Source organism: Seriola dumerili, unplaced genomic scaffold (assembly GCF_002260705.1).
Source record: "Seriola dumerili isolate Sdu_G_001 unplaced genomic scaffold, Sdu_1.0 BDQW01000056.1, whole genome shotgun sequence".
Taxonomy (NCBI): Eukaryota; Metazoa; Chordata; class Actinopteri; order Carangiformes; family Carangidae; genus Seriola; species Seriola dumerili.
The window spans coordinates 1,766,939-1,788,273 of record NW_019174311.1 but is presented as its reverse complement, the minus strand read 5'-3'; the positions used below and the strand labels follow the sequence as shown (position 1 = coordinate 1,788,273).

General features: G+C 41.9%; 1 protein-coding gene across 1 annotated transcript in view; it reads right to left on the bottom strand.

The window, feature by feature from the left end:
• Positions 1-16,977: 16,977 nt before the first annotated feature.
• Positions 16,978-21,335, bottom strand: part of mfn2 (mitofusin 2) — a 22,282-nt gene continuing 17,924 nt past the window's right edge. The window contains exon 18 of the mRNA XM_022741572.1: positions 16,978-18,370. Coding sequence (XP_022597293.1) covers positions 18,301-18,370 — 70 coding nt within the window. The 3' untranslated portion in view covers positions 16,978-18,300. The remainder of the gene's footprint in view (positions 18,371-21,335) is intronic.

Genomic DNA, 21,335 nt, shown 5'->3' with positions numbered 1-21,335 from the left:
ACAATGCATTTGGTAGCGGACATCTTTACAGACAATTAAATCCCGGATGAGCCCCCATTTATGTTACGACCCAGTTAGAGAAAAAAGGAGGCAACAAGTAATCAGGAGGATTAAATAAGTAAACTAAAGTACAAAAAAGGTGAGAGGATAACTAAAGGAGGGGTACAGGGCAAAATGGATGCTGCTTAAATAAATTTAAAAAAAAACAGAATATAACCAAAAGAGGACTCTACCTGAGGGGAGTTGAAAAACTCAATTTCTATCCTAAAAAGAAATATGAACCAAAACACAGGAAGCAGCACCCTTGCTGATAAACTTAACAGTTTCCTATGATATGTGAAATTCAATCAGTACTCTAATGCCTGGCCAGTCCCCAACAATCAAAACTAGTACCTCCAACTATGTCAAAAATTACACAAAATGTTCACAACAACACATGTATAGGAGGTAGCTGATGGTCACTCCACTTCTGAATCTGTATCCATATCCACTATTTGCGATGATCTGGCTGAGGGGTTTCAGGCCTATGCAGAACATCACCTTGGCATACACTGCACTTGATTGGTGACCTGTGTGATGGCCTTGGAGTTGACTTCCAGTGTTGTTTTCCACAGCTGCAGTGACTTTTTGATGAAGGTTATCAGTGCACTGTTAGCGTTGTATAGTGCCAAGCATGCTAGTCTATGGAGTCATAGGAGTACCATAAAAAACAATACATCTGTAAAAGAATAAGTAAGTAGATTTTATCTATTGCTTTTGCTTTTACCTGTTGCTTTTGCTTTCATCAATTGTTTTTGCTTTACATATTGTTTTTGCTTTTGCTTTTACCTATTTCTTTTGCTTTTACTGCATTGTTTTTGCTTTAACTATTGCTTTTGACTTTCCCCTATTGCTTTTGCTTTTATCATATTGTTAGCTTTAACCGCATTGCTTTGGCTTTTACCTATTGCTTTTGCTTTCACGTATTGCTTTTGCTTTCATCTATTGCTTTTCCTTTACGGTATTGCTTTTGCTTTTCCCCTATTGCTTTTGCTTTAACCATATTGCTTTTGTTTTTCCCTTATTGCTTTTGCTTTTTCTTTTTGAAGGAGAGGGATCTGCCTGAAGACTGGGAGGCTGCAATACTTGAAGTTACACGCACTTCATGTAACGTCATTATGCTGTGCCTCCCGGTCCACCGTGAAAGGGGTTTAACCACCGAAGCCATTCTAACTACCTTTAGCTGCGGTGTCAGACCGTTAAATACGTTTTAAAAACACACCAATGCTTACCGGAGCTCCAGCACTAACAGGAGCACCAACCTGCAGATGAGATGCAACAGATCCGTTTTACCAGCAGTCTGCATGGTGGCTAGCAGCTCACTCTCCAAACAGAGAGGCTCTCTGATAGTTGGCAAAGATGAGTGCGGGAGACGGACGTCAGGGCAGCCTTGCACAGACTGCTGCCCCTGCGACCCAGACACAGATAAGCAGTAGAATATGGATGGATGGCAAATGATGGTTTATGAAATGTAGATGTATATAAGTCTAATATGTCTCTAAGATCTGCGTTGCTCCAAAGAAAGTAACCAAAGAGTGAGTGTGTTCTGTTTTGCTCACCATTCTCTCTCACACTTCCTCGGATATTGTGCTCTTAAAACAAAATTGTCATCACAAATAAAGCATTAATTAATTGGAGCATTCACAATATTCACTCAAGCAATATTATATTACTATATTATAGCAATATTCAATCAGCAAGAGGACGCATGTAGAAACAGCTGTTCATTTCATCTATCTCTCTCTCTCTCTCTCTCTCTCTCTCTCACTGTCCCAAAGTTGTATTTACAACCTTATAAAGCAGCAGGTAAGAGAAGGAACTAAGTGCTCTGTCTGTCTGTCGATGTCCTCCGCTTTGTTTAATCACAGCGCAGCACCTACACACAAGTGCTTCAGTGACAATCAGCAGGTCGAAGTGTTTTTATGTGTGTGTGTTTGCCATCCATCCATATTCTAGCGTCAGTTACAAGCTAACAAACGACATAAAAAAGAAAAGGTGCTAACTATGCTAACCGTTCTGATATGTCTGCTAATCTCTGATTCTGGTCTCAACACACTCCTCTGCTCTTTCACCTGTGCACCTGAAGCAAGCAGGTGGTGGGGCTCAAGGCCTGATCCACATTTCTCATGAGGAAGTAAGAGTAGATGAGCATCAGACCCAGTTTTTATGTGTGAAAACCATGTTAAACAAAATAACAATCACAGCAAAGGATTTTTAAACACTTTAAAACATGCCTGGAGCAACTTCAAACACAATCAAAACAAATTAAAAAATTAAATAAGACATATTAAGATTTACGTAAAATCAGGTAACTTTCTCTTTAAGCCAAATTTTTTTTTTTTTTTCACAATTTCAGTGTTAATCTTTCTACTAAACAGCACCTTGGCTCTGAGGCAACCAACTCTACACAACCTCTGTTCCTGACACCACAGGTTCTGATCACACCAGGTTCAGCCTCCTTCTGCTGCTCCACAACATTTTCCTTACAGGGTATCTCTGTGAGTTTTATCTGCCCCAGAAATAACCACCCTTTTTGATGGTGCTGGGGAGGGTTACACACACACAAACACCACAGTCTTTCTTGCAAATTAATTAGCTAAACACTGACATCAAGTGCTGCAGAGATAAAGACATTAAAACAAGCAAATGCAAAAAAAACAAGAAGATCAATACTTAAACACACAGTATGAAACTGCCTCTAGGGGTATCTTTTACCTATTGCTTTAGTTTTTATCATATTGTTTTTGCTTTTACCTACAAACAAAAGAAACAAAAGACGGTATTGGGTGGTGTCATGAAATAGCGTGGGATCATGGGAGTTGTTGTCTTCACCACCATCACCATAATCTCCTCCCGGTTTGGATTCCTTCAGTGTCAGTGGTTCAGGAAATCAAACAGACCTGGTGATTAGAACCGTTAAAAACACTGAATAAAGCAGTCTGACATTTAAAGTCAGTGTTTGAGCGACGCTGTACGGAGGACAGAGACTCTGGGAAGAGTTGAAGCTGAGATTTATTCTAACCTTTGTTCTGATTGTTTCTCTGATAACTTATGAACCAGACGTTCAGCAGGTTTTTACCAGCAGCTGAATTCTCCACAGAGGTGTCCTCCTCTCCATTACAAACACACCAGGAGATTAACACCAGTAGAAACACCCAGAAAGCTGTTTCACCGACGCTCTTCAGTGACACAGGACAGGACGTCTCCAGCAGCTGGGAGCTGAGCTGTCTAACATTTCCTCAGCTTGTTTCTCTGATAACTTCAGATCCAGACGTCCGACGACTAAAATCCTTCATCTGGTTCAAATATAGAGTGAAAACCACCAAGGTGTAAAAAGTGTATGTGGCTTAAAACTAGATAAAAGTCAATATTGAGCTTCTGGCAGACAAACACACTGACACATGACCAATGAAATTTTACCATGATTAAAAGCACAGATTTCTCTGGTTTGAGAATTGATGGAAACATTTGGGATAAGCACAGGTCTGCTTGTTTCTAGACATTTTAGTGTGGAAAAGTTACAGATTATAACTTTAAAGATTAAAAGGTGTCAACTGAGGTGGTTCTTGTAGTTGAGTCTGCTGACACAACAAAGATGTTAGCATATACTGTAGTTAATTAATAAGCCACAGTGAACAGAGTGTTTTTTTTTATTTAACTGAGCCGACAGTTTCAGCAGAGCTCAGGTGTTCAGGAAGTTTGTTCCACAGGTGAGGAGCATAAACTAAAAGCTGCTTCACTTTGTTTGGTTCTGACAATGTGTGGAAGCATATGCATTTGTTATGTACACACACACACATACTGTATATGTATATATTAAAGGTGTGCTGTCTGTATCGTGCAGTTATACCCCAACTACTGCAAGAGTCACTCCAGACATTTTGACCAGTTAAAAAAGTGGTGGACTTTTCTTTTCCTCTTAAAATATGGGATGTAAAGCAACATGTATTAAATATATTAATACTTAACAACATAACAAACTGATGTGCATCTGAAACTGACTGCCTGTGTCCCACTATTTTACTGTATTTGCCAATTCTGTTCCATCTTGCTCAATGATGGTCAAATATTAGAACTCAGAGATGCACCATTAGATTTTTTTCAGTATCTCAAAGTGAAATTAGATGTTCTCACCTGGAGTTCTCACCTGAAATGATGGCGACATAAAAAGACATATTATGTTGACTTGCAATCATGTGACACATTGTAATATGACTGAAAGCCCCGTAAAAGGCTCGTAAGAGGGCTGTGAGAGGACCTGGAATCATTTTATCAAACCTAACAAAAGTTTAACCAAAGCTTCCCACAGTGGTGTCAGGTCAGAGTAGTTACAGCAGAACAGACAGTGATCCTTCTGGGAGGACGGATGGGTCATTTCAAACTGTCTCCCCCCACAGTGAGTGAAATCAAAAAGGAGACTCCTACAGTCGTTTTCCCAGAACCTTAAACAGACATTCTACATTTAACGGGAGAAAATGTGTCTGACATAGACCCCCACCATCCAGGGAACTCAAAGAGTTCAGCTGCACTGGTACTGTAAGAGTGTACAATGCCAGTCAGTGTTGACACAGACAAAAGTGAAGTGTTAACAACCTTGGTCGTGTTGTCTATAAAGGAGGAAAGCAGCCATATGTGAAATGATGCCCACAGACGTTACAGCATACTCAGAGCTGAGGGCCTCAGGAGATTGGTTGATATCAACAGCAACATGTCTGAAGTTGTCCAGCTGTCCCTATGAAAACCTGTCTATACAGAAACACAATAACTCAAACTGGACCTTTATTCATTTATTTAATCATTTACGACATGCACAGTAACATATTACCATTCCAAAGTGAACAGAAAAAAAGAAAGAAAGAAAAGAAAAAAGTAAAGAAAAAAAGAAAACAACAGTAAAAAAAAAAAAAAAGAAAAGTTTTCGGCAGGGGTCCAAACTCAATAAGTAATCATTGTTACTAAATAACAACATGGCCTCCAGGATGAAGAGGCTTCAGCAGTTATATGGTCGTACCTGTACCTACCTGTGACTGCACATTAAACTGTGTTTTCATGTGCATTCATACTTTCACTTAACTCAACAGTCTGGAACATCTGGAGAAACGTGATTTAATCTGACATGTAAAATCAATTCTCATTAACACTGTGGAACCAACCACAGACCACAGTTCATTCACTTCACATAAAATCATCTAAATTCATTTTCTCCTCGTCAGTCTCATCAGGATAACGTTTTAGAAACCTCCAGAAAAAACCATCACTGCAGCTGATGTGCTCTTTATGTCAGAGGGTCCAGACGAAGGCTCTCCTCAGTCACAGTTTGTGACAGTTTGTGACAGTTGCTTTATTTTTGTCACTTACTCCTTCAAAACAGCTGATAATCTCTCGTTGGTTAACTAACTAGCTTACTCAGTAGTCACAGGTGAACGTAACTGTTGACATTGGCTCACAGCTACACTATGTTCCAGTTTAAGGGCCCCGGCCAAGAGGGGCCCCACTGGACTCCACTGCAGGTACTAAAGACACAGTGAGAGAAAGAAACCCAGACCTAGACTGTTGCTGGTCCCAGTGGGAGGACAGAGTTCAGACAGAGACATTCAGCACTGATGAGACTCCATGTGTCCGACCCGTCCTCACTGACACACATTGTCCTGCAGCCTCGGCATCATGTGACGGGCTGGCTGCTTGTTTGTGTATTAATCAGTTAGATCAGCCTCATCTTCACAAAGAGTCAGTGTGAGACACTTGAAAGTAGCAGCCCCCATTTCACACGCTGTATGTCGATTGGTTTCACTTAATCGATCTTGGTGACTGAGCCATGAACAGTCTGATGCCCCACAATGCCCCAGTTCACCACAGCGAAAGTCCCACAAGAGTCTGCTGCAAACAACATGACCTCCACCTCCTCCCGAGAAACTCAGCAACAACAACAGTTATTTACAGCAGCAGACCAGTGTCTGACCACATCTGAACCAGCTCCTGGTCTATGAGCTGCTCCTGGTCTCTGAACCAGCTCCTGGTCTATGAGCTGCTCCTGGTCTCTGAACCAGCTCCTGGTCTATGAGCTGCTCCTGGTCTATGAGTTGCTCCTGGTCTATGAGCTGCTCCTGGTCTCTGAACCAGCTCCTGGTCTATGAGTTGCTCCTGGTCTCTGAACCAGCTCCTGGTCTATGAGCTGCTCCTGGTCTCTGAACCAGCTCCTGGTCTATGAGCTGCTCCTGGTCTCTGAACCAGCTCTGGGTCTATGAGCTGCGTGTGGTTCTTCTATATGTGGCCCCGAACTGCGAGACCAGGGGCCTCCTCTCCTCTCCTCTCCTCTCTTCTCCCCTGTCCCTCTCTCCTCCTCTCCCCTTGTTGTTTCCTCTCCTCTCCTCTCTCGTTTCCTCTCCTCTCCTCTCCTCTCTCCTCATTTCCTCTCCTCTACCCTCCTCTCCCCTCCTTGTTTCCTCTCCTCTGCTCTCTTCTCCTCTCCTCTCCTTGTTTCCTCTCCTCTCTCATTTCCTCTCCTCTCCTCTCTCGCCCCCCTTACCTTTCCTCTCCTCTCGTTTCCTCTCCTCTCCTCACCTCTCTCATTTCCTCTCCTCTCCTCTCTCCTCTCCTCTCCTCTCCTCTCCTCTCCTCTCCTCTCCTCTCCTCTCTCCTCTCATCTCCTTATTTCCTCTCCTTTTCTCCTCTCCTCTCCTCTCCTTGTCACCTCGTCTCATCTCCTCTAAATGAGCAGCTGTTTTTCTTCTGGATCAGAAAGCATGGAGGTCTCACTAAACAAGTGAAACACAAACGTTAGCTCAAACACTAATCCGATTTCTAATGGAGGGAATTATTTCCATACAATTTGAACATCCATTTTGAGTTGTAAGGGGCCACTGACTGTTCTGGCCACCGTGGCCAAACCTCACTAATTAAGATTATGAGTAGTATTTGATACAGAGACATGGTGTGTGAGCTGAACCAAACAAAACTGCAGCGGAGCTGACACACTGGAGTTCACATGGTCAGGAACCACACTCCATAGGTAACATGTCACCGGGCCCCGGAGGCCCCGGAGGCCCCGGAGGACACACCACCAGATCCTCGTCCTGGAGAACACTGAGGACCAGAGGAGGCTGAGGTGACGAGCTGTCTGCAGTTAGTGTGAATATGCCGCATTTCATTGTCCCTCTAGTGGTTTGACCATATTTAGCATCATCATCATCATCATCAGTCACACTGAGCCAAGACACAAACACAAACTCAAAGATCTCAGAACTCAAATCCGGCTCTGGAGACATAGCCAATTTCTTATGGTTTGGTATTTTTTACTGTCGGCTGGCGTGTTACGGCTCCGGCCAAAGCATCGCTAACTTGTTTTTTCACAGGCCATTACAGCAAGAACAAGCCAGGCTCTCACACCAGCAGAGCATGGGACCTTCATGAGGCTCAGAGAAACCTCCAGGATCAATGTTGCCATTTTGTGGATCAGATCCACCATGCAAGATGCATTTCGTTTGCTAAAGAGCTGTGTGAAGCGCCTATTCATGGAGCAATTTTTCACAGGAGTAAAAGTGGACAGCATGATGATGATGATGATGATGATGATGATGTTGAATAATATCTTCAGTCTGCACGAGATCCCTTTGGTACAATGTTTGTATTATACTAATTAAGGACTGAACTTTAATATTATTGTTCACGACAAGAACAAACACTATGTAGAAACTAACGAACAGCTTTCACCTGCTGTGTCATTTCTCTTGCTGCCCCTTTACTTTTGAGTGCAGCTTGGTTTGAAGCAGCTGACGGCCCCCAGACCCTCAGGCCCCCAGGACTGTTCTCCGCTCCTCTAAACAGGACATGAGCTCCCCTGGAAAAATGATTTGTGAATGTTTGGGGGGGGCTGTTAAAAACTGACAATGTGCTATTACTGCCATGCATTTCTACTTTTCTGTATCTTCATCATCATGGACTTCTGAAGGACCAGGACTGACTGTCTGTGAAAGACACGGCAGCTACTTTTCATCTGTTTTCTTATTATTATTCAATGAATTAATAATGTTGATTCAGTTAATTCTGAAAGTCTTCACATGTTGAAGTTTTATGTTAAATCTTTTAAATTAGTTTGTCTCCTCATCAGTCTTCACTCAACTCTCCATGGTGACAAAGAGAAAATTGAAGGTTCTAGAAGAGCAGTCGTCTGGAACAACTCTGGAACAACCAGGACTCTTATAGAACTGGACCTGGACTAACTGAAACATCAGGGAGAAGAGAGGAGACCAAGAACCTGATGGTGAGCTGAGCGCCAGAGAAATATCCAGAAACAACCATCATTGCAGCTCTCCACTGATCTGGTCTTCATGTCAGAGAGTCCAGATGAAGCCTCTCCTCAGGGACAGTTTGTAAAGACGCAGCTAAAGGACTCTGAGAATGAGAGAAACCAGATTCTCTGGTCTGATGAGACCAGGACTGTACTGTTGGTCTCAGTTCTCAGAGTCTGTAGGAAACAGATTTGATGGTTGTCCTTCTCCACACAGGATCTCTGGAGCTCAGCTCACCATCAGGTTCTTGGTCTCCTCTCATAGTGTGGCTGATGTCACAGTGTGAGGGGGGGGGGTGTGTTTGTATCTTACGTCACTGACTTGGAATCAGTCAAGACAGAGAGGTTAGGGCAAACATAAAAGAAACTCATTTTCAGACAGAGTGGCTGTAATATAATATAATATCTGTCATCACATGACCTGCTGACTAAACTGAACTGTCTAAATCACTTAGTTGCAGCCATCATCAGCAGGTTACCAGATCTGCACTGACTGAGAGGTGTGGATGAGCTTCTACATGTAGAGTCTGACTGGCTGCTGAGACTACGAGTCCTGATCAGGTGCAAACTGTCTCCTGAATCAGCTGGTCTAGATACACGAGGTGAAGACATCTGTGAGCAAATCATGGATAAAGAAAAGGATTTTCTTGTGATGAGAGCACTATCTGATTCTGCACAGTTGTTGTTGGTTTTCATGGAGTCAAACACTTAAGTCTTTCAGGTACCACAAAAACACAGGAGCCCCCCAACAATGGTAGGAAGAAATCTGATCTAACACCCCAACTAGACCACTATGTGTCAGTGTATTGTTTCTATTAATTTGACTTCATCTGTCAGTCTTATATAACACTCATACACTGCTCAAAAAATTAAGGGAACACTTAATCATTACAGTGTAACAGCAAGTCGGTTAAACTTCAGGGATATCAATCTGTCCATTTAGGAAGCACAAGTGATTGTGAATCAATTTCACCTGGGTACTGGGATGAAATCCTCAGAGCGACTGTCAGACCTCATGCTGGTGCAGTGGGCCCTGGGTTCCTCCTGGTGCAGGACAACGCCCGGCCTCATGTGGCCAGCGTGTGTAGGCAGTTCCTGGATGATGAAGGCATTGATGCCATTGATTGGCCCTCACGTTCCCCTGACCTGAATCCAATTGAGCACCTATGGGACGTTATGTATCGGTGCATCTGACGTCGCCAAGTACCACCACAGACCGTCCAGGAGCTCACTGATGCCCTGATCCAGTTCTGGGAGGAGATCCCCCAGGACACCATCTGCCCACTCATCAGGAGCATGCCCAGATGTCGGGAGTGCATGTGAGGGCCATACACACTAATGAGTCACATTATGAGCAGTGTATAACATATAATAATATAATATAATGTTCTTTAGGTTTGTTTTGACATTTCTGCTGTGTTCAACAGGAACACTGACCTTCACTACTGATGGACAAAAGTATTCAGACGCTTTGCTGTAACACAAAATTCCCTGTGTTGTTTTATTTCCAATGAAACATTATTCATCTCCTCTTTGTCACATGCACTGAGCCACTTTCTGACATGAATATATAATAGTCTTTTATAATAAGGGTGACTCACTGTCTTTTGCGTGTACATGCACCAGCATGGTTGTCCACTTTGATGACCACAAACACAAATGTTCATTCAGCTCAGCAAACACAAATAAAGGCCTTTTCATTCATTTAATTACACAGTTTGTATCTTAATACATGTTTGTTTGATTTTTTGTATATGTATATTTTGGAGTTTGGTAACTGCTTCAGTGGATACAAGTACGCTTTTACTACATTCAGCACAAATCCTCCTCTATTATTAGCCTACTCTTTTTTCACCCAGTTTTCCCATATGAATGATCAGGGTGTCAAATCTTTTAAACAATGTAGAAGGTAAAATTTTGTACACTGTAAAAAATTAAACATGTAGGTGAGTGTAATTCAGCAAAAATACCAGCAGACTCAAGTCCTTTTGAAATGTCAAATTTGTAATTTGACAATATGGGAATCCACATAAATCAATTGTACAGGTGTGTTTATAAATGTATTATTTATTTATTATTTATTTACTACTTTTATATCCACTGTACCTGCAGACGTACAGTGGATATAAAAAAAAGTCTACACAGCCCTGTGAATGCCGTGTGGTAAAAAAATGAGAGCAAGAAAAAAACAAATTCAGAACTTACAGTACAGGCCAAAAGTTTGGACACACCTTCTCATTCAATGCGTTTCCTTTATTTTCATGACTATTTACATTGTAGATTCTCACTGAAGGCATCAAAACTATGCATGAACACATGTGGAATTATGTATTTAACAAAAAAGTATGAAATAACTGAAAACATGTCTTATATTCTAGTTTCTTCAAAGTAGCCACCCTTTGCTCTGATTACTGCTTTGCACACTCTTGGCATTTTCTTGATGAGCTTCAAGAGGCAGTCACCTGAAATGGTTTTCCAACAGTCTTGAAGGAGTTCCCAGAGATGCTTAGCACTTGTTGGCCCTTTTGCCTTCACTCTGCGGTCCAGCTCACCCCAAACCATCTCGATTGGGTTCAGGTCCGGTGACTGTGGAGGCCAGGTCATCTGGCGCAGCACTCCATCACTCTCCTTCTTGGTCAAATAGCCCTTACACAGCCTGGAGGTGTGTTTGGGGTCATTGTCCTGTTGAAAAATAAATGATGGTCCAACTAAACGCAAACCGGATGGGATGGCATGTCGCTGCAGGATGCTGTGGTAGCCATGCTGGTTCAGTATGCCTTCAATTTTGAATAAATCCCCAACAGTGTCACCAGCAAAGCACCCCCACACCATCACACCTCCTCCTCCATGCTTCACTGTGGGAACCAGGCATGTAGAATCCATCCGTTCACCTTTTCTGTGTCGCACAAAGACACGGCGGTTGGAACCAAAGATCTCAAATTTGGACTCATCAGACCAAAGCACAGATTTCCACTGGTCTAATGTCCATTCCTTGTGTTTCTTGGCCCAAACAAATCTCTTCTGCTTGTTGCCTCTCCTTAGCAGTGGTTTCCTAGCAGCTATTTGACCATGAAGGCCTGATTTGCGCAGTCTCCTCTTAACAGTTGTTTTAGAGATGTGTCTGCTGCTAGAACTCTGTGTGGCTTTCATCTGGTCTCTAATCTGAGCTGCTGTTAACTTGCGATTTCTGAGGCTGGTGACTCGGATGAACTTATCCTCAGCAGCAGAGGTGACTCTTGGTCTTCCTTTCCTGGGGCGATCCTCATGTGAGCCAGTTTCGTTGTAGCGCTTGATGGTTTTTGCAACTGCACTTGGGGACACATTCAAAGTTTTTGCAATTTTCCGCACTGACTGACCTTCATTTCTTAAAGTAATGATGGCCACTCGTTTCTCTTTACTTAGCTGATTGGTTCTTGCCATAATATGAATTCTAACAGTTGTCCAATAGGGCTGTCGGCTGTGTATCAACCTGACTTCTGCACAACACAACTGATGGTCCCAACCCCATTAATAAGGCAAGAAATTCCACTAATTAACCCTGACAAGGCACACCTGTGAAGTGAAAACCATTTCAGGTGACTACCTCTTGAAGCTTATTGAGAGAACACCAAGGGTTTGCAGCACTATCAAAAAAGCAAAGGGCGGCTACTTTGAGGAATCTAAAATATAAGACCTATTTAAGAGTTATTTCACACTTTTTTGTTAAGTACATAATTCCATATGTGTTCATTCATAGTTTTGATGCCTTCAGTGAGAATCTACAATGTAAATAGTCATGAAAATAAAGAAAACACATTGAATGAGTGTGTCCAAACTTTTGGCCTGTACTGTATGTGACCTATAACCTGTCCAATTCAATTTGAAAACAAACTGAAATGTTTTCGGGGTGAAAAATAAAATAAAAACAAAAAATCTTTTTGTGTAGGAGTCTATCAGCAAAATAAAATTCCTGTTCCTCTACAGCTTTAGAGCAGACTCCTAAAGGTTTTGTGCAAACTTTTATTTGGAACTGTTCATCATTCCCTCCACCTTGATTAAGGCCCCAGTTCCAGCTGAAGAAAAACAGCCCCAAAGCATGCTGCTGCCACACCATGCTTCACCATGGGTATGGTGTTCTTCATCAGACCATAACACATTTGCCAACATGCTTTTGACAGACTTGATGTATATTTTTGCAAAATTTAGCATGGCTTGGATGTTTTTCTTCATAAGAAAAGGCTTCCGTTTTGCCACCCTACCCCAAAAACCAGACATATGAACAATACAGGAGATTGTTATCACATGTAGTACACAACCACTTCAGATCCTCGGCTAGGCTGCTTTTCACAGCATCTAAGTGAGAAAGAAAACAACAACTGAAATGTAAAAACAAAAAAAAAGGGTGGTCAAATGCAAAGTATACAGTTGTGTTTTTCCTACTTGTATAGCATTTCTACCTCAGGATGTTCCCCAGGGCACCAAGAATCATTTGATGAACACAGGAACTAAACCTGCATTTTGACTAGAAGACGTGAGATGAGTATGAGTTCCTGGAGAATTGTTCCTGGTGTTGTTTATTATATTAAAAACAAACTAAGCATTCAGACAGGACTCCAAACGTCAGATTATCCCCGGAAATTATCTGATAATATGGCCTTTACAATTTATTGCCTACAAATTAGCAATATCTTTCATTGTAAGAGGATCTATTTTCCATCACTTATAAAATATGTACAAAGCAATATTGAGAAATACCCTTCAGCCAAATGAAGACAACATAATACAACAAGAAAATGATCTGAAAAGAAGGAAAAAAAAACTAATACTACTATAATACGGTTACTTGTAACTCAAACTGTGGAATTGAAAAAACCTGCAAATCCACAAAATTTGACTATACATGGAACTGATACTTAACCTGTGATACTTGATCATTGAATACTCATCACTTTGTGTAGTGGAAAATGTTTAAAAATGGTTACATGTGATCTATGATCAGTTTCATATCACTTTCTGTGATATATTAATATTATAAATACAAAAACAAAGAATGTCTATCGAACAGACAACAGACAGTTGCGACTGCAAACCAGTGTCACCTGGCAGGAACTAATATAGGAAGTATAGAGGGGAGACAACATACATGCATATTATCCTCCAAAATTGGAATTACAGACTTCTCTTTCGATTCTACAGTTGTTGACCTGTGCGCAGCACATTATTTGCTCAACCTCTCCGTGCCCCACTCACTCTCTATCTCTTTCGCTCACTCCCTCTTTCTCATTCACTCACTCACTCACACGCACACATACACAAAAGCATATTGACAACAGACCCGTCTGTCAATTGGCTAATAAAGCAGGGACGAGAGATCCAATCACAAGTGCTCAATCGAGACATATGCGGAGACGCATTTTAAATCCAGGTGTGAACTGACGACTGAAGACGCATCTTAATACCAGGTCTGAACAGGGCCATAGAAAGACTTGAGAGTGAGTGAGTGAGTGAGTGAGTGAGTGAGTGAGTGAGTGAGTGAGTGAGTGAGTGAGTGAGTGACTTGGTGGTATGTGTGTTTATGCTGTCTATAGTCTATATGTGTATTTGTATATGTGTGTATAAGTGTGAAAGTGTGCATCTGAAAAGGATGTTAGTAGGAAAAACATACAAAACACAGTTACTTCGCAAACCATGACCAGCTGTGTGTGCGGCGATAAATTCCGACCGGGCTGCAACATTTGTATCAGCTACCAGTTCCACGTTGTTCTCCTTTGTAGTTTTAGTACAGCGTGGTATATGTGGACCATTGAAAGAAAGAACTACAACAGGGAACCAATTTACATTGTGCTGTAAGATAATTTCATGCCGCCTAAACGTAAGCTATTTAAAACCTAGTATGTAAAACCTTGACGTTTTTAAGACTTTTCAAGGCCTAGACTTTTCATGACCCTTGGAAACCCTGCTGAAAAGAGCTTTCCAAATTAAACTAATACAAATGTGTGTTATTGTGCATCCTACAATGAGATCCTTTGATGCTGTCTGTGCTCTTTGTGGACCATGGCTTTCTCTGTGAGATTCAACTGAGTAAGTGTCAGGAAAATCCACAGAACAGCTGAACTTTATTTGGGGGGGTCACTTTAATTGATGGCAGGTGTGTACTGATTACTATTTAGCATGAGTTTGAATGTGATTCTGAACACAGCCTCATCCCCGATTATAAAAGGTTGTGCACACTTCTGCAACCACATTATTTTAGTTTTTTTCCCCCTAAATGATTTCAGTTTGCTTTCAATTGAATTGTACAGGTTATAGGTCACAGTAAAGGTGGAACATGTTCTGAAATGACTTATCTTGCTCTAATTTTTTTTTACATCACAGAAACCTGGCATTTTAACAGGGGTGTGTAGACTTTATATCCACTGTACGTCTGCAGGTGACAAATGACTGAAGTATATGGATACATTTTATGATGATGTGTAATGCTGCTCAATGTAAACTAAAGATCCACTATTGATCTGTTATTCAGTGTTGTCACTACGATCAAGCTAAAGTCAAATTTGATGAAATTTTTACTTTTAAAGGGAAGAATATGCATCAATTATCAATTACTCAGATTAACAAGTAGTATTGTGACTGTTAATTTTCTGTAAAATATATTTTAATGTAGCAGTGATGTCATTTCACAGAGCATCAGCAGCTTCTCGTTTTTCACCGAAAATTCTGGTTTAATTTGACATTATTTTGTGTCATCAACCATGTGAAAGGTTGTGATGGTGATTTCCTCTGCTGCAGGTGTGGATGACACTATCACAACCAATCACAATCATATCACACACAGGAAATAAACATGTTCCCCAGTTCCAGTAAATATATAATGTAAATGTGTGTGTTCACAGTGAGTTCAGGTAGAACTGAAGATGTCACTTCAACTCAGTCAGTTAGGAGGTTCTGGACTCCACCACTGGTTCATCCCAAAAGACTGAGGACAGACCTGGACCTGATCCTTCAGATCTACAGGTCAATATTAACTCTTTGTAGGACCTTGAACTATTGTCAGCTGTAGCTGCTACAAACCTGGACCTGGACCCGAATCTGGACTCCTAACACAGGTGACTGTGCTCAGAAGTCAGTGATGTCATTCTGCCACCTGCTGGTCAAATGGCCACATGAGGCAAAGTTCCTGGAAACAGTGAAAGGTAAAGTGTACAGAGGTGGGAGCTCACATGTGTTTATTAAAGCTCTGTACTTCAGTATCTTTGCCTCAGTGCACAATCAGTGCATCCTATAGTGTCCCATTGAAATGAATGGGAATTTGGTCTTAGTCTTTTGGATCCCAGCATGTACAGTACACAGCATAAATGAGTACACCTCCTCTGAACATGAAGAAACATTTTTTTTTCCTAAATGAGAAAAGAAATAAGTAAATTAGGCAGCTTTGCTTAAATCTAGGGTTTCTTGATGAGTACACCCCTGTAATATTTTAGTACTCAGTATGTCCTCCCTTACTTTTAAGAACTGCACTGACCCTTCTTGGTATGGAGTGTACAAGTTCACAACATATTGTCCCCATTTAAGAACTTAACCACCGCCATACTTCACTGTGGGAACCATGCACTTCTCACTGTAATCGTCCTCCTTGTGACACCATACATTTTGGATGCCATCAGATCGAAAAGGATTGACTTTGGTCTCATCAGACCAGAGTATAGATTCCAAAAGTCTCCACCTTTGTCAATATGGGCCTTGGCAAAGGCTAAACAGGCTTTCCTGTGCTCTGGCTTCAGCAGTGGCTTCCTGCGTGCACGACAGCCATGCATTCCACTTCTGTGTGGGGTGCGTCTTACTGTGAGATGAAACAGTCATTCCAGTTTGGTCTGAGGCACTTGCTTGCCGATTCTCTTGCACTTTTCTCAACAAAACTCGCTCATCTCGAGGTGAAAGCTTACGACAACCAGGACGTTTCCATCCTTTTTGAATTTCTGTATCACTTTTGCTACTGTGTCCAGACTTAATAACATTGATTTGCTAATCCTCTTGTACCCGTGCCCTTTTCTGTGCAATGAAATAATTCTGTTTCTCAAGTCTCCAGACAGTGCTCTCCCATGTGGTGCCATTGTTGTCAGCATTAAGTGTGAGAGCAATTGATTGGGTTAAGTACCACTTTGTCAGCCAATTACACCTGTTTGAGTGGGATGGTTCAACAGACTCGCCTGGTGAGTTTGGTGCCCTTAACGAGTACCAAAAAAGTTTTATTTTGTAACTTTCAGAAGGCTGCACTCACATTTTACCATTTTGACAAGGAAATCATATTTTCCTGTTAACATATATCATTGGTAACTGATGTAGGAGAGTTCTCAGAACATTATATCATATAGGAAACCCAAATATGTCTTACTTGTAAAGAGAAAGCACTGGATTCAGTATATCTGTCTCTACCTATAAGCAGGTCCTCTGCTGTCAGAGTGTGGGGAGCTGTGGGCGGGGCCTCGACTCTGGTGATTGGGGGAGAGGGGGCTGTTCAAACAGTTTTTAACATGAACATAAAGGAGATTTTCAGAATATTATGCAACATATGCACTTATGATGACAACTGATGAAACCTCACTCAGTGCCTATGATAGGCCTCAGCCTGTGGTTTAACACACTGTAAACACACTTGTTTAATGGTTGTGTCACCTTTATTTTTTTTTATTTTTTTACATACACACGTTTGAACATTTGAACAGGTGAACAATCTACAACAATCACCGCATGCAGGCACCTCCCCCTCCAGCATCGTCTATAACCTTTATGAAGAAGAAAGAATCTAAAGCAGCAGCAGCTCAGTAAAGTGCACATCTTCACTCTGATGAAGGGTCGTGTGGCAGCAGACCCACCTGTTCACATAGCAACAGTCTATAGTTTCAATCAACCAGGACTCACTCAGACCCAGGACCAGGACCCAGACCATCCAGTCTGATGTGTCCTTGTTTCCAATTGAAAGGCAGATTATTAAATTACATTATATACACGCCTCAGAAGCGGACTGCTGTTGTTGGCCACACGCACATCTCCATCATATGTGGCTATAATTATCATTATTAATATCACATGTAGCGGCGGTTTCCTAACCACACACACATTCAGTGCAACAAAAAGAAGAAGTGTGAGAGTTTAACAGGAGGAAGCAGAGATGATACACACAAAGTCTTCTCTAACACAGATGTTTTACACATGAAAACATCTGTCAGCGTCAAAGCAGATAATGTGATGATGATGATGATGATGATGATGACACATCAGCTGAGTCACAGCCTTCATTTCACACTAACATCTCTGGTACATGAGGTTATTAAAGATCAGTGTAAAATCAACTTCAGTGCTCTAAATATTACACCTGACTAAAACCATGAGTTCATCTTTATGTTCCTTATTGTGTCCTGACACGTGTTCTTCCTCTGAGTTCGGCCAGGAACACACGCAACAGAAAATAGTCCCCAACCAAAGCACATCTTCTGTTGAACTCATGAAGACTGAAGTGCAGCTGCAGGTTTTAAGGATGAACATATTCTATATCTGAGAGGTGTTTTAAAGATCTATGTCTTCAGTAGGAACCAGTGTTGTTGCAGCTCGAGGACTCAGAGTGGAGGGACTGAGGGGACATGTAGTTCTGGAGAGACCAGGACACATATTGTTCTGGAGATACCAGGACACAGACTGGGGGGACATGTAGTTCTGGAAATACCAGGACACAGACTGGGGGGACATGTAGTTCTGGAGAGACCAGGACACAGACTGGGGGGACATGTAGTTCTGGAAATACCAGGACACAGACTGACAGGACATGTAGTTCTGGTTTTATACAACAGTAACATGTGTACAGAACCAGACCTCCTCCACTCAGGGTCTCCCTCCACTCACGTCAGATGTACAGACTGTCCTGTCCCTCTGACGACAATGATGTTGGTTCCTCTCTTCGTCCTACAGTTCAGAAGCAGCAGCAGCAGTTCAGTCCGTCTTCACTTGCTGTGGTGGAGGTACTGCTGAGTGAACATGTTGAGCTCACTGTCCAGCCAGCCCGCCTTGTTCCTGAGACACACACACACAAACACAAATAATGTCCACATGTGAACATTCAGATCTATTAGGTTAAGGAAACAGCTCTACTGATTCAAAATACAGCTTCTTCACTTCACCACCACCAGTCTCCATGACAACACGAGGACAGAGTCTCCACACTACAGAGTGCAGAGACCGAAAGGTGCGGACAGGGACAGACAGAGACACTGAGCTCAGTGTAGTGTATGAGCCAGTGTAAGAATGTGGCCTGTTCACTCACAGTAAACCTAGTGGCATGTGAGTAGCTTACACAGTCTCTAACAGAGAATAACACCATGTGACCCTCAGTAAAATCAGTTTGCTTCGTAGTCTCTGCGTGATTAGACTCAGAGAGAGAGAAACAGCGAGTTATTCAGACACAAATATCTATAAATCTGTTATTGTCATTTATTCCCATGATGCTCCTCTCACGCCGTGTGCACGCAGGCAGGTGTGTGTCTGTGGCTCTGCAACTTTCTCATCTTTCAATAACAGGTTTTTAGGTTAGTGCTTTTATAACAATCATGAATGTAATTGTGCTCAGCACAAATCTAGTGAGATGATTTTACATTGTTGTTTAAGATCATTAAAGAAGAGGAAGCTGAGAGCGTTCTTCATGGAGAAACAGGCTGTATTTGAATGAAAGACAGGAGCCCTGTCTTTGTTGTACAGCTCAGTGTGGGTGAAGGTCAGAACAGAGTCAACTCCACTTCTTACATTTTTTACTGTGTTTTCAAAGAACGAGTGGCACTTTTTTTACCCCTTTTTTACAACTCAACAAAAACAAAAACAAAGAGTAGAAGAAAATAAAAACCAGCAGCCAGCTCACACAAAGAGTGGACACATGTATTTCAGTCTGTACAATTACTGATCTCTACTGACCACCTGTAGACATGTCAGAGGTCGATGGAGACGTTTCCACTGAGATTATAACCTTGGAAGTGGACAGTCAGAGTATGAAGGAAGCTGATTAGCTGACCAAAGATTGAAAGCAGCACAGTGTTAATGTGAAAGACTGAGTTGTTTGATGCTGCTGCCTCAGTGTAAGACCAGGAGTACGCTGATGTGTGGCGGCTGCAGAACGCCTTGATTTTCAGCTTCACTGTAACAGCTTAGAGAGGACTCACTGCGTCTCACGCCTCACGGCTGTGTCACGTGATCTAGAGATTTGGCCTCTCGCCTATTTTCACGTGTGACACTTCTCCAGCAGAAACAGACAGAGATAAGACCCGATGATGTCACAGTGACATCATACCAGCAACATTACATAAAACCGACACCTTCACTATAGTTTCTATGTCTAGGTTGAATCTGAATATGACACAGACATGAAAATATAAATATACACTACCGGTCAAAAGTTTTAGAACACCACACTTTTTCCAGTTTTTTACTGAAAATTATTCAGTTCATTGTGTCATTGCACTCTGAAATGAAAGAATAGAACAAATAAGCAATTTGAGTTGAAAAAATAATCAATTTATAGACCAAAATGTATTCTAAACTTTTGACTCATCAAGTAGCCACCTTTGGCAGATATAACAGCTGAACACACTCGTGGCATTCTTTCTACAATAGAAATCAAATATTCTTCAGAAAGTTCTTCCCAAGTCTGTTTCAGAAGTTCCCATAAATGTGTGGCACTTGTAGGTTGCTTGGCTTTCACTCTTCTGTCCAGTTCATCCCAAACCAGCTCGATGGGGTTTAAGTCTGGAGACTGTGCTGGCCACTCCATGTTTTCAAACTTACCATCTTGTCCTTTTTTCCTGAGGTAGTTTTGGCATAGCTTGGACTTGTGTTTTGGGTCATTATCTTGCTGTAGGATGAACCTCTGACCAACTAGGCGCATACCAGAGGGTATTGCATGGCACTGCAGAATGCTGTGGTAGCCGTATTAGTTCAGGGTGCCGCTCACTCTGTACAAGTCACCGACCCTGGATCCAGCAAAACAGCCCCAGACCATCACACTTCCTCCTCCATGTTTGACAGTTGATGTCACACACTGTGGAACCATCCTCTCGCCTACTCGACGGCGTACAAACATCCTGCGTGATGAACCGAAGATTTGAAATTTTGATTCATCAGTCCATAATACCTTCTTCCAGTCTTCAGTAGTCCAATGGCAGCGTTTCGTGGCCCAGGAGAGCCTCTTTGTCTTATTCTGACATCTTAGCAATGGCTTTCTTGCTGCAACTCGTCCTGTCAAACCTGCAGCTCGAAGTCTTCTCTTCACAGTTGAAACTGAGACTTGCTTACTACGACCACTATTAAGCTGTGCTTGAATCTGTTGTCCTGTGAGCCGCCTTCACGCAAGCTGTTAACTCTCAGAAACTTGTTCTCTGATTCAGTTGTGGCTTTGGGTCTGCCAGACCACTTCCTGTCAGAGTTTCCCCCAGTTTCTGAGTGCCTTTTGATGGTGAAGAAAACTGTACTCACTGACACCTTGACTTTCTTTGCAATTTCCATGTAGGAAAGACCTACATTTTTAAGTGTTATGATGGTCTGTCTCTCTTCCATTGTTAATTGCCTTTTTCTCGCCATTTTTGTAGCAACACACTACTTTCTGCAGTACAATACTGTTCACCTGATGCTCATGAGGGTCTGGTACCACAGTGTGTTCCAACACTGCTTTTATGCAGACAGAGGGGGTTGTATGTTATCAAGAAAAGTTGGAACATCTGTAGGAATTAGTAGCCACATCTTTCAAGGCTGATTCAACCTTCATTGCTACAGAATTGTTAACCCACTTCGTGTTCCCTGAAAAAGGCCTTTTTGTATAATTCTGAAATGTACATTATTTTTCAGTTTTGGGTAACCAAACCTTTTTTTTTAACCTCTGGCTGTTCAGTACTTACCTTTGTACCATTTCAAGCTATTCATTGGACTTGCACGACTTGAATTGCAATAAATAACTGGAAAAATTAGGGTGTTCTAAAACTTTTGACCGGTAGTGTAT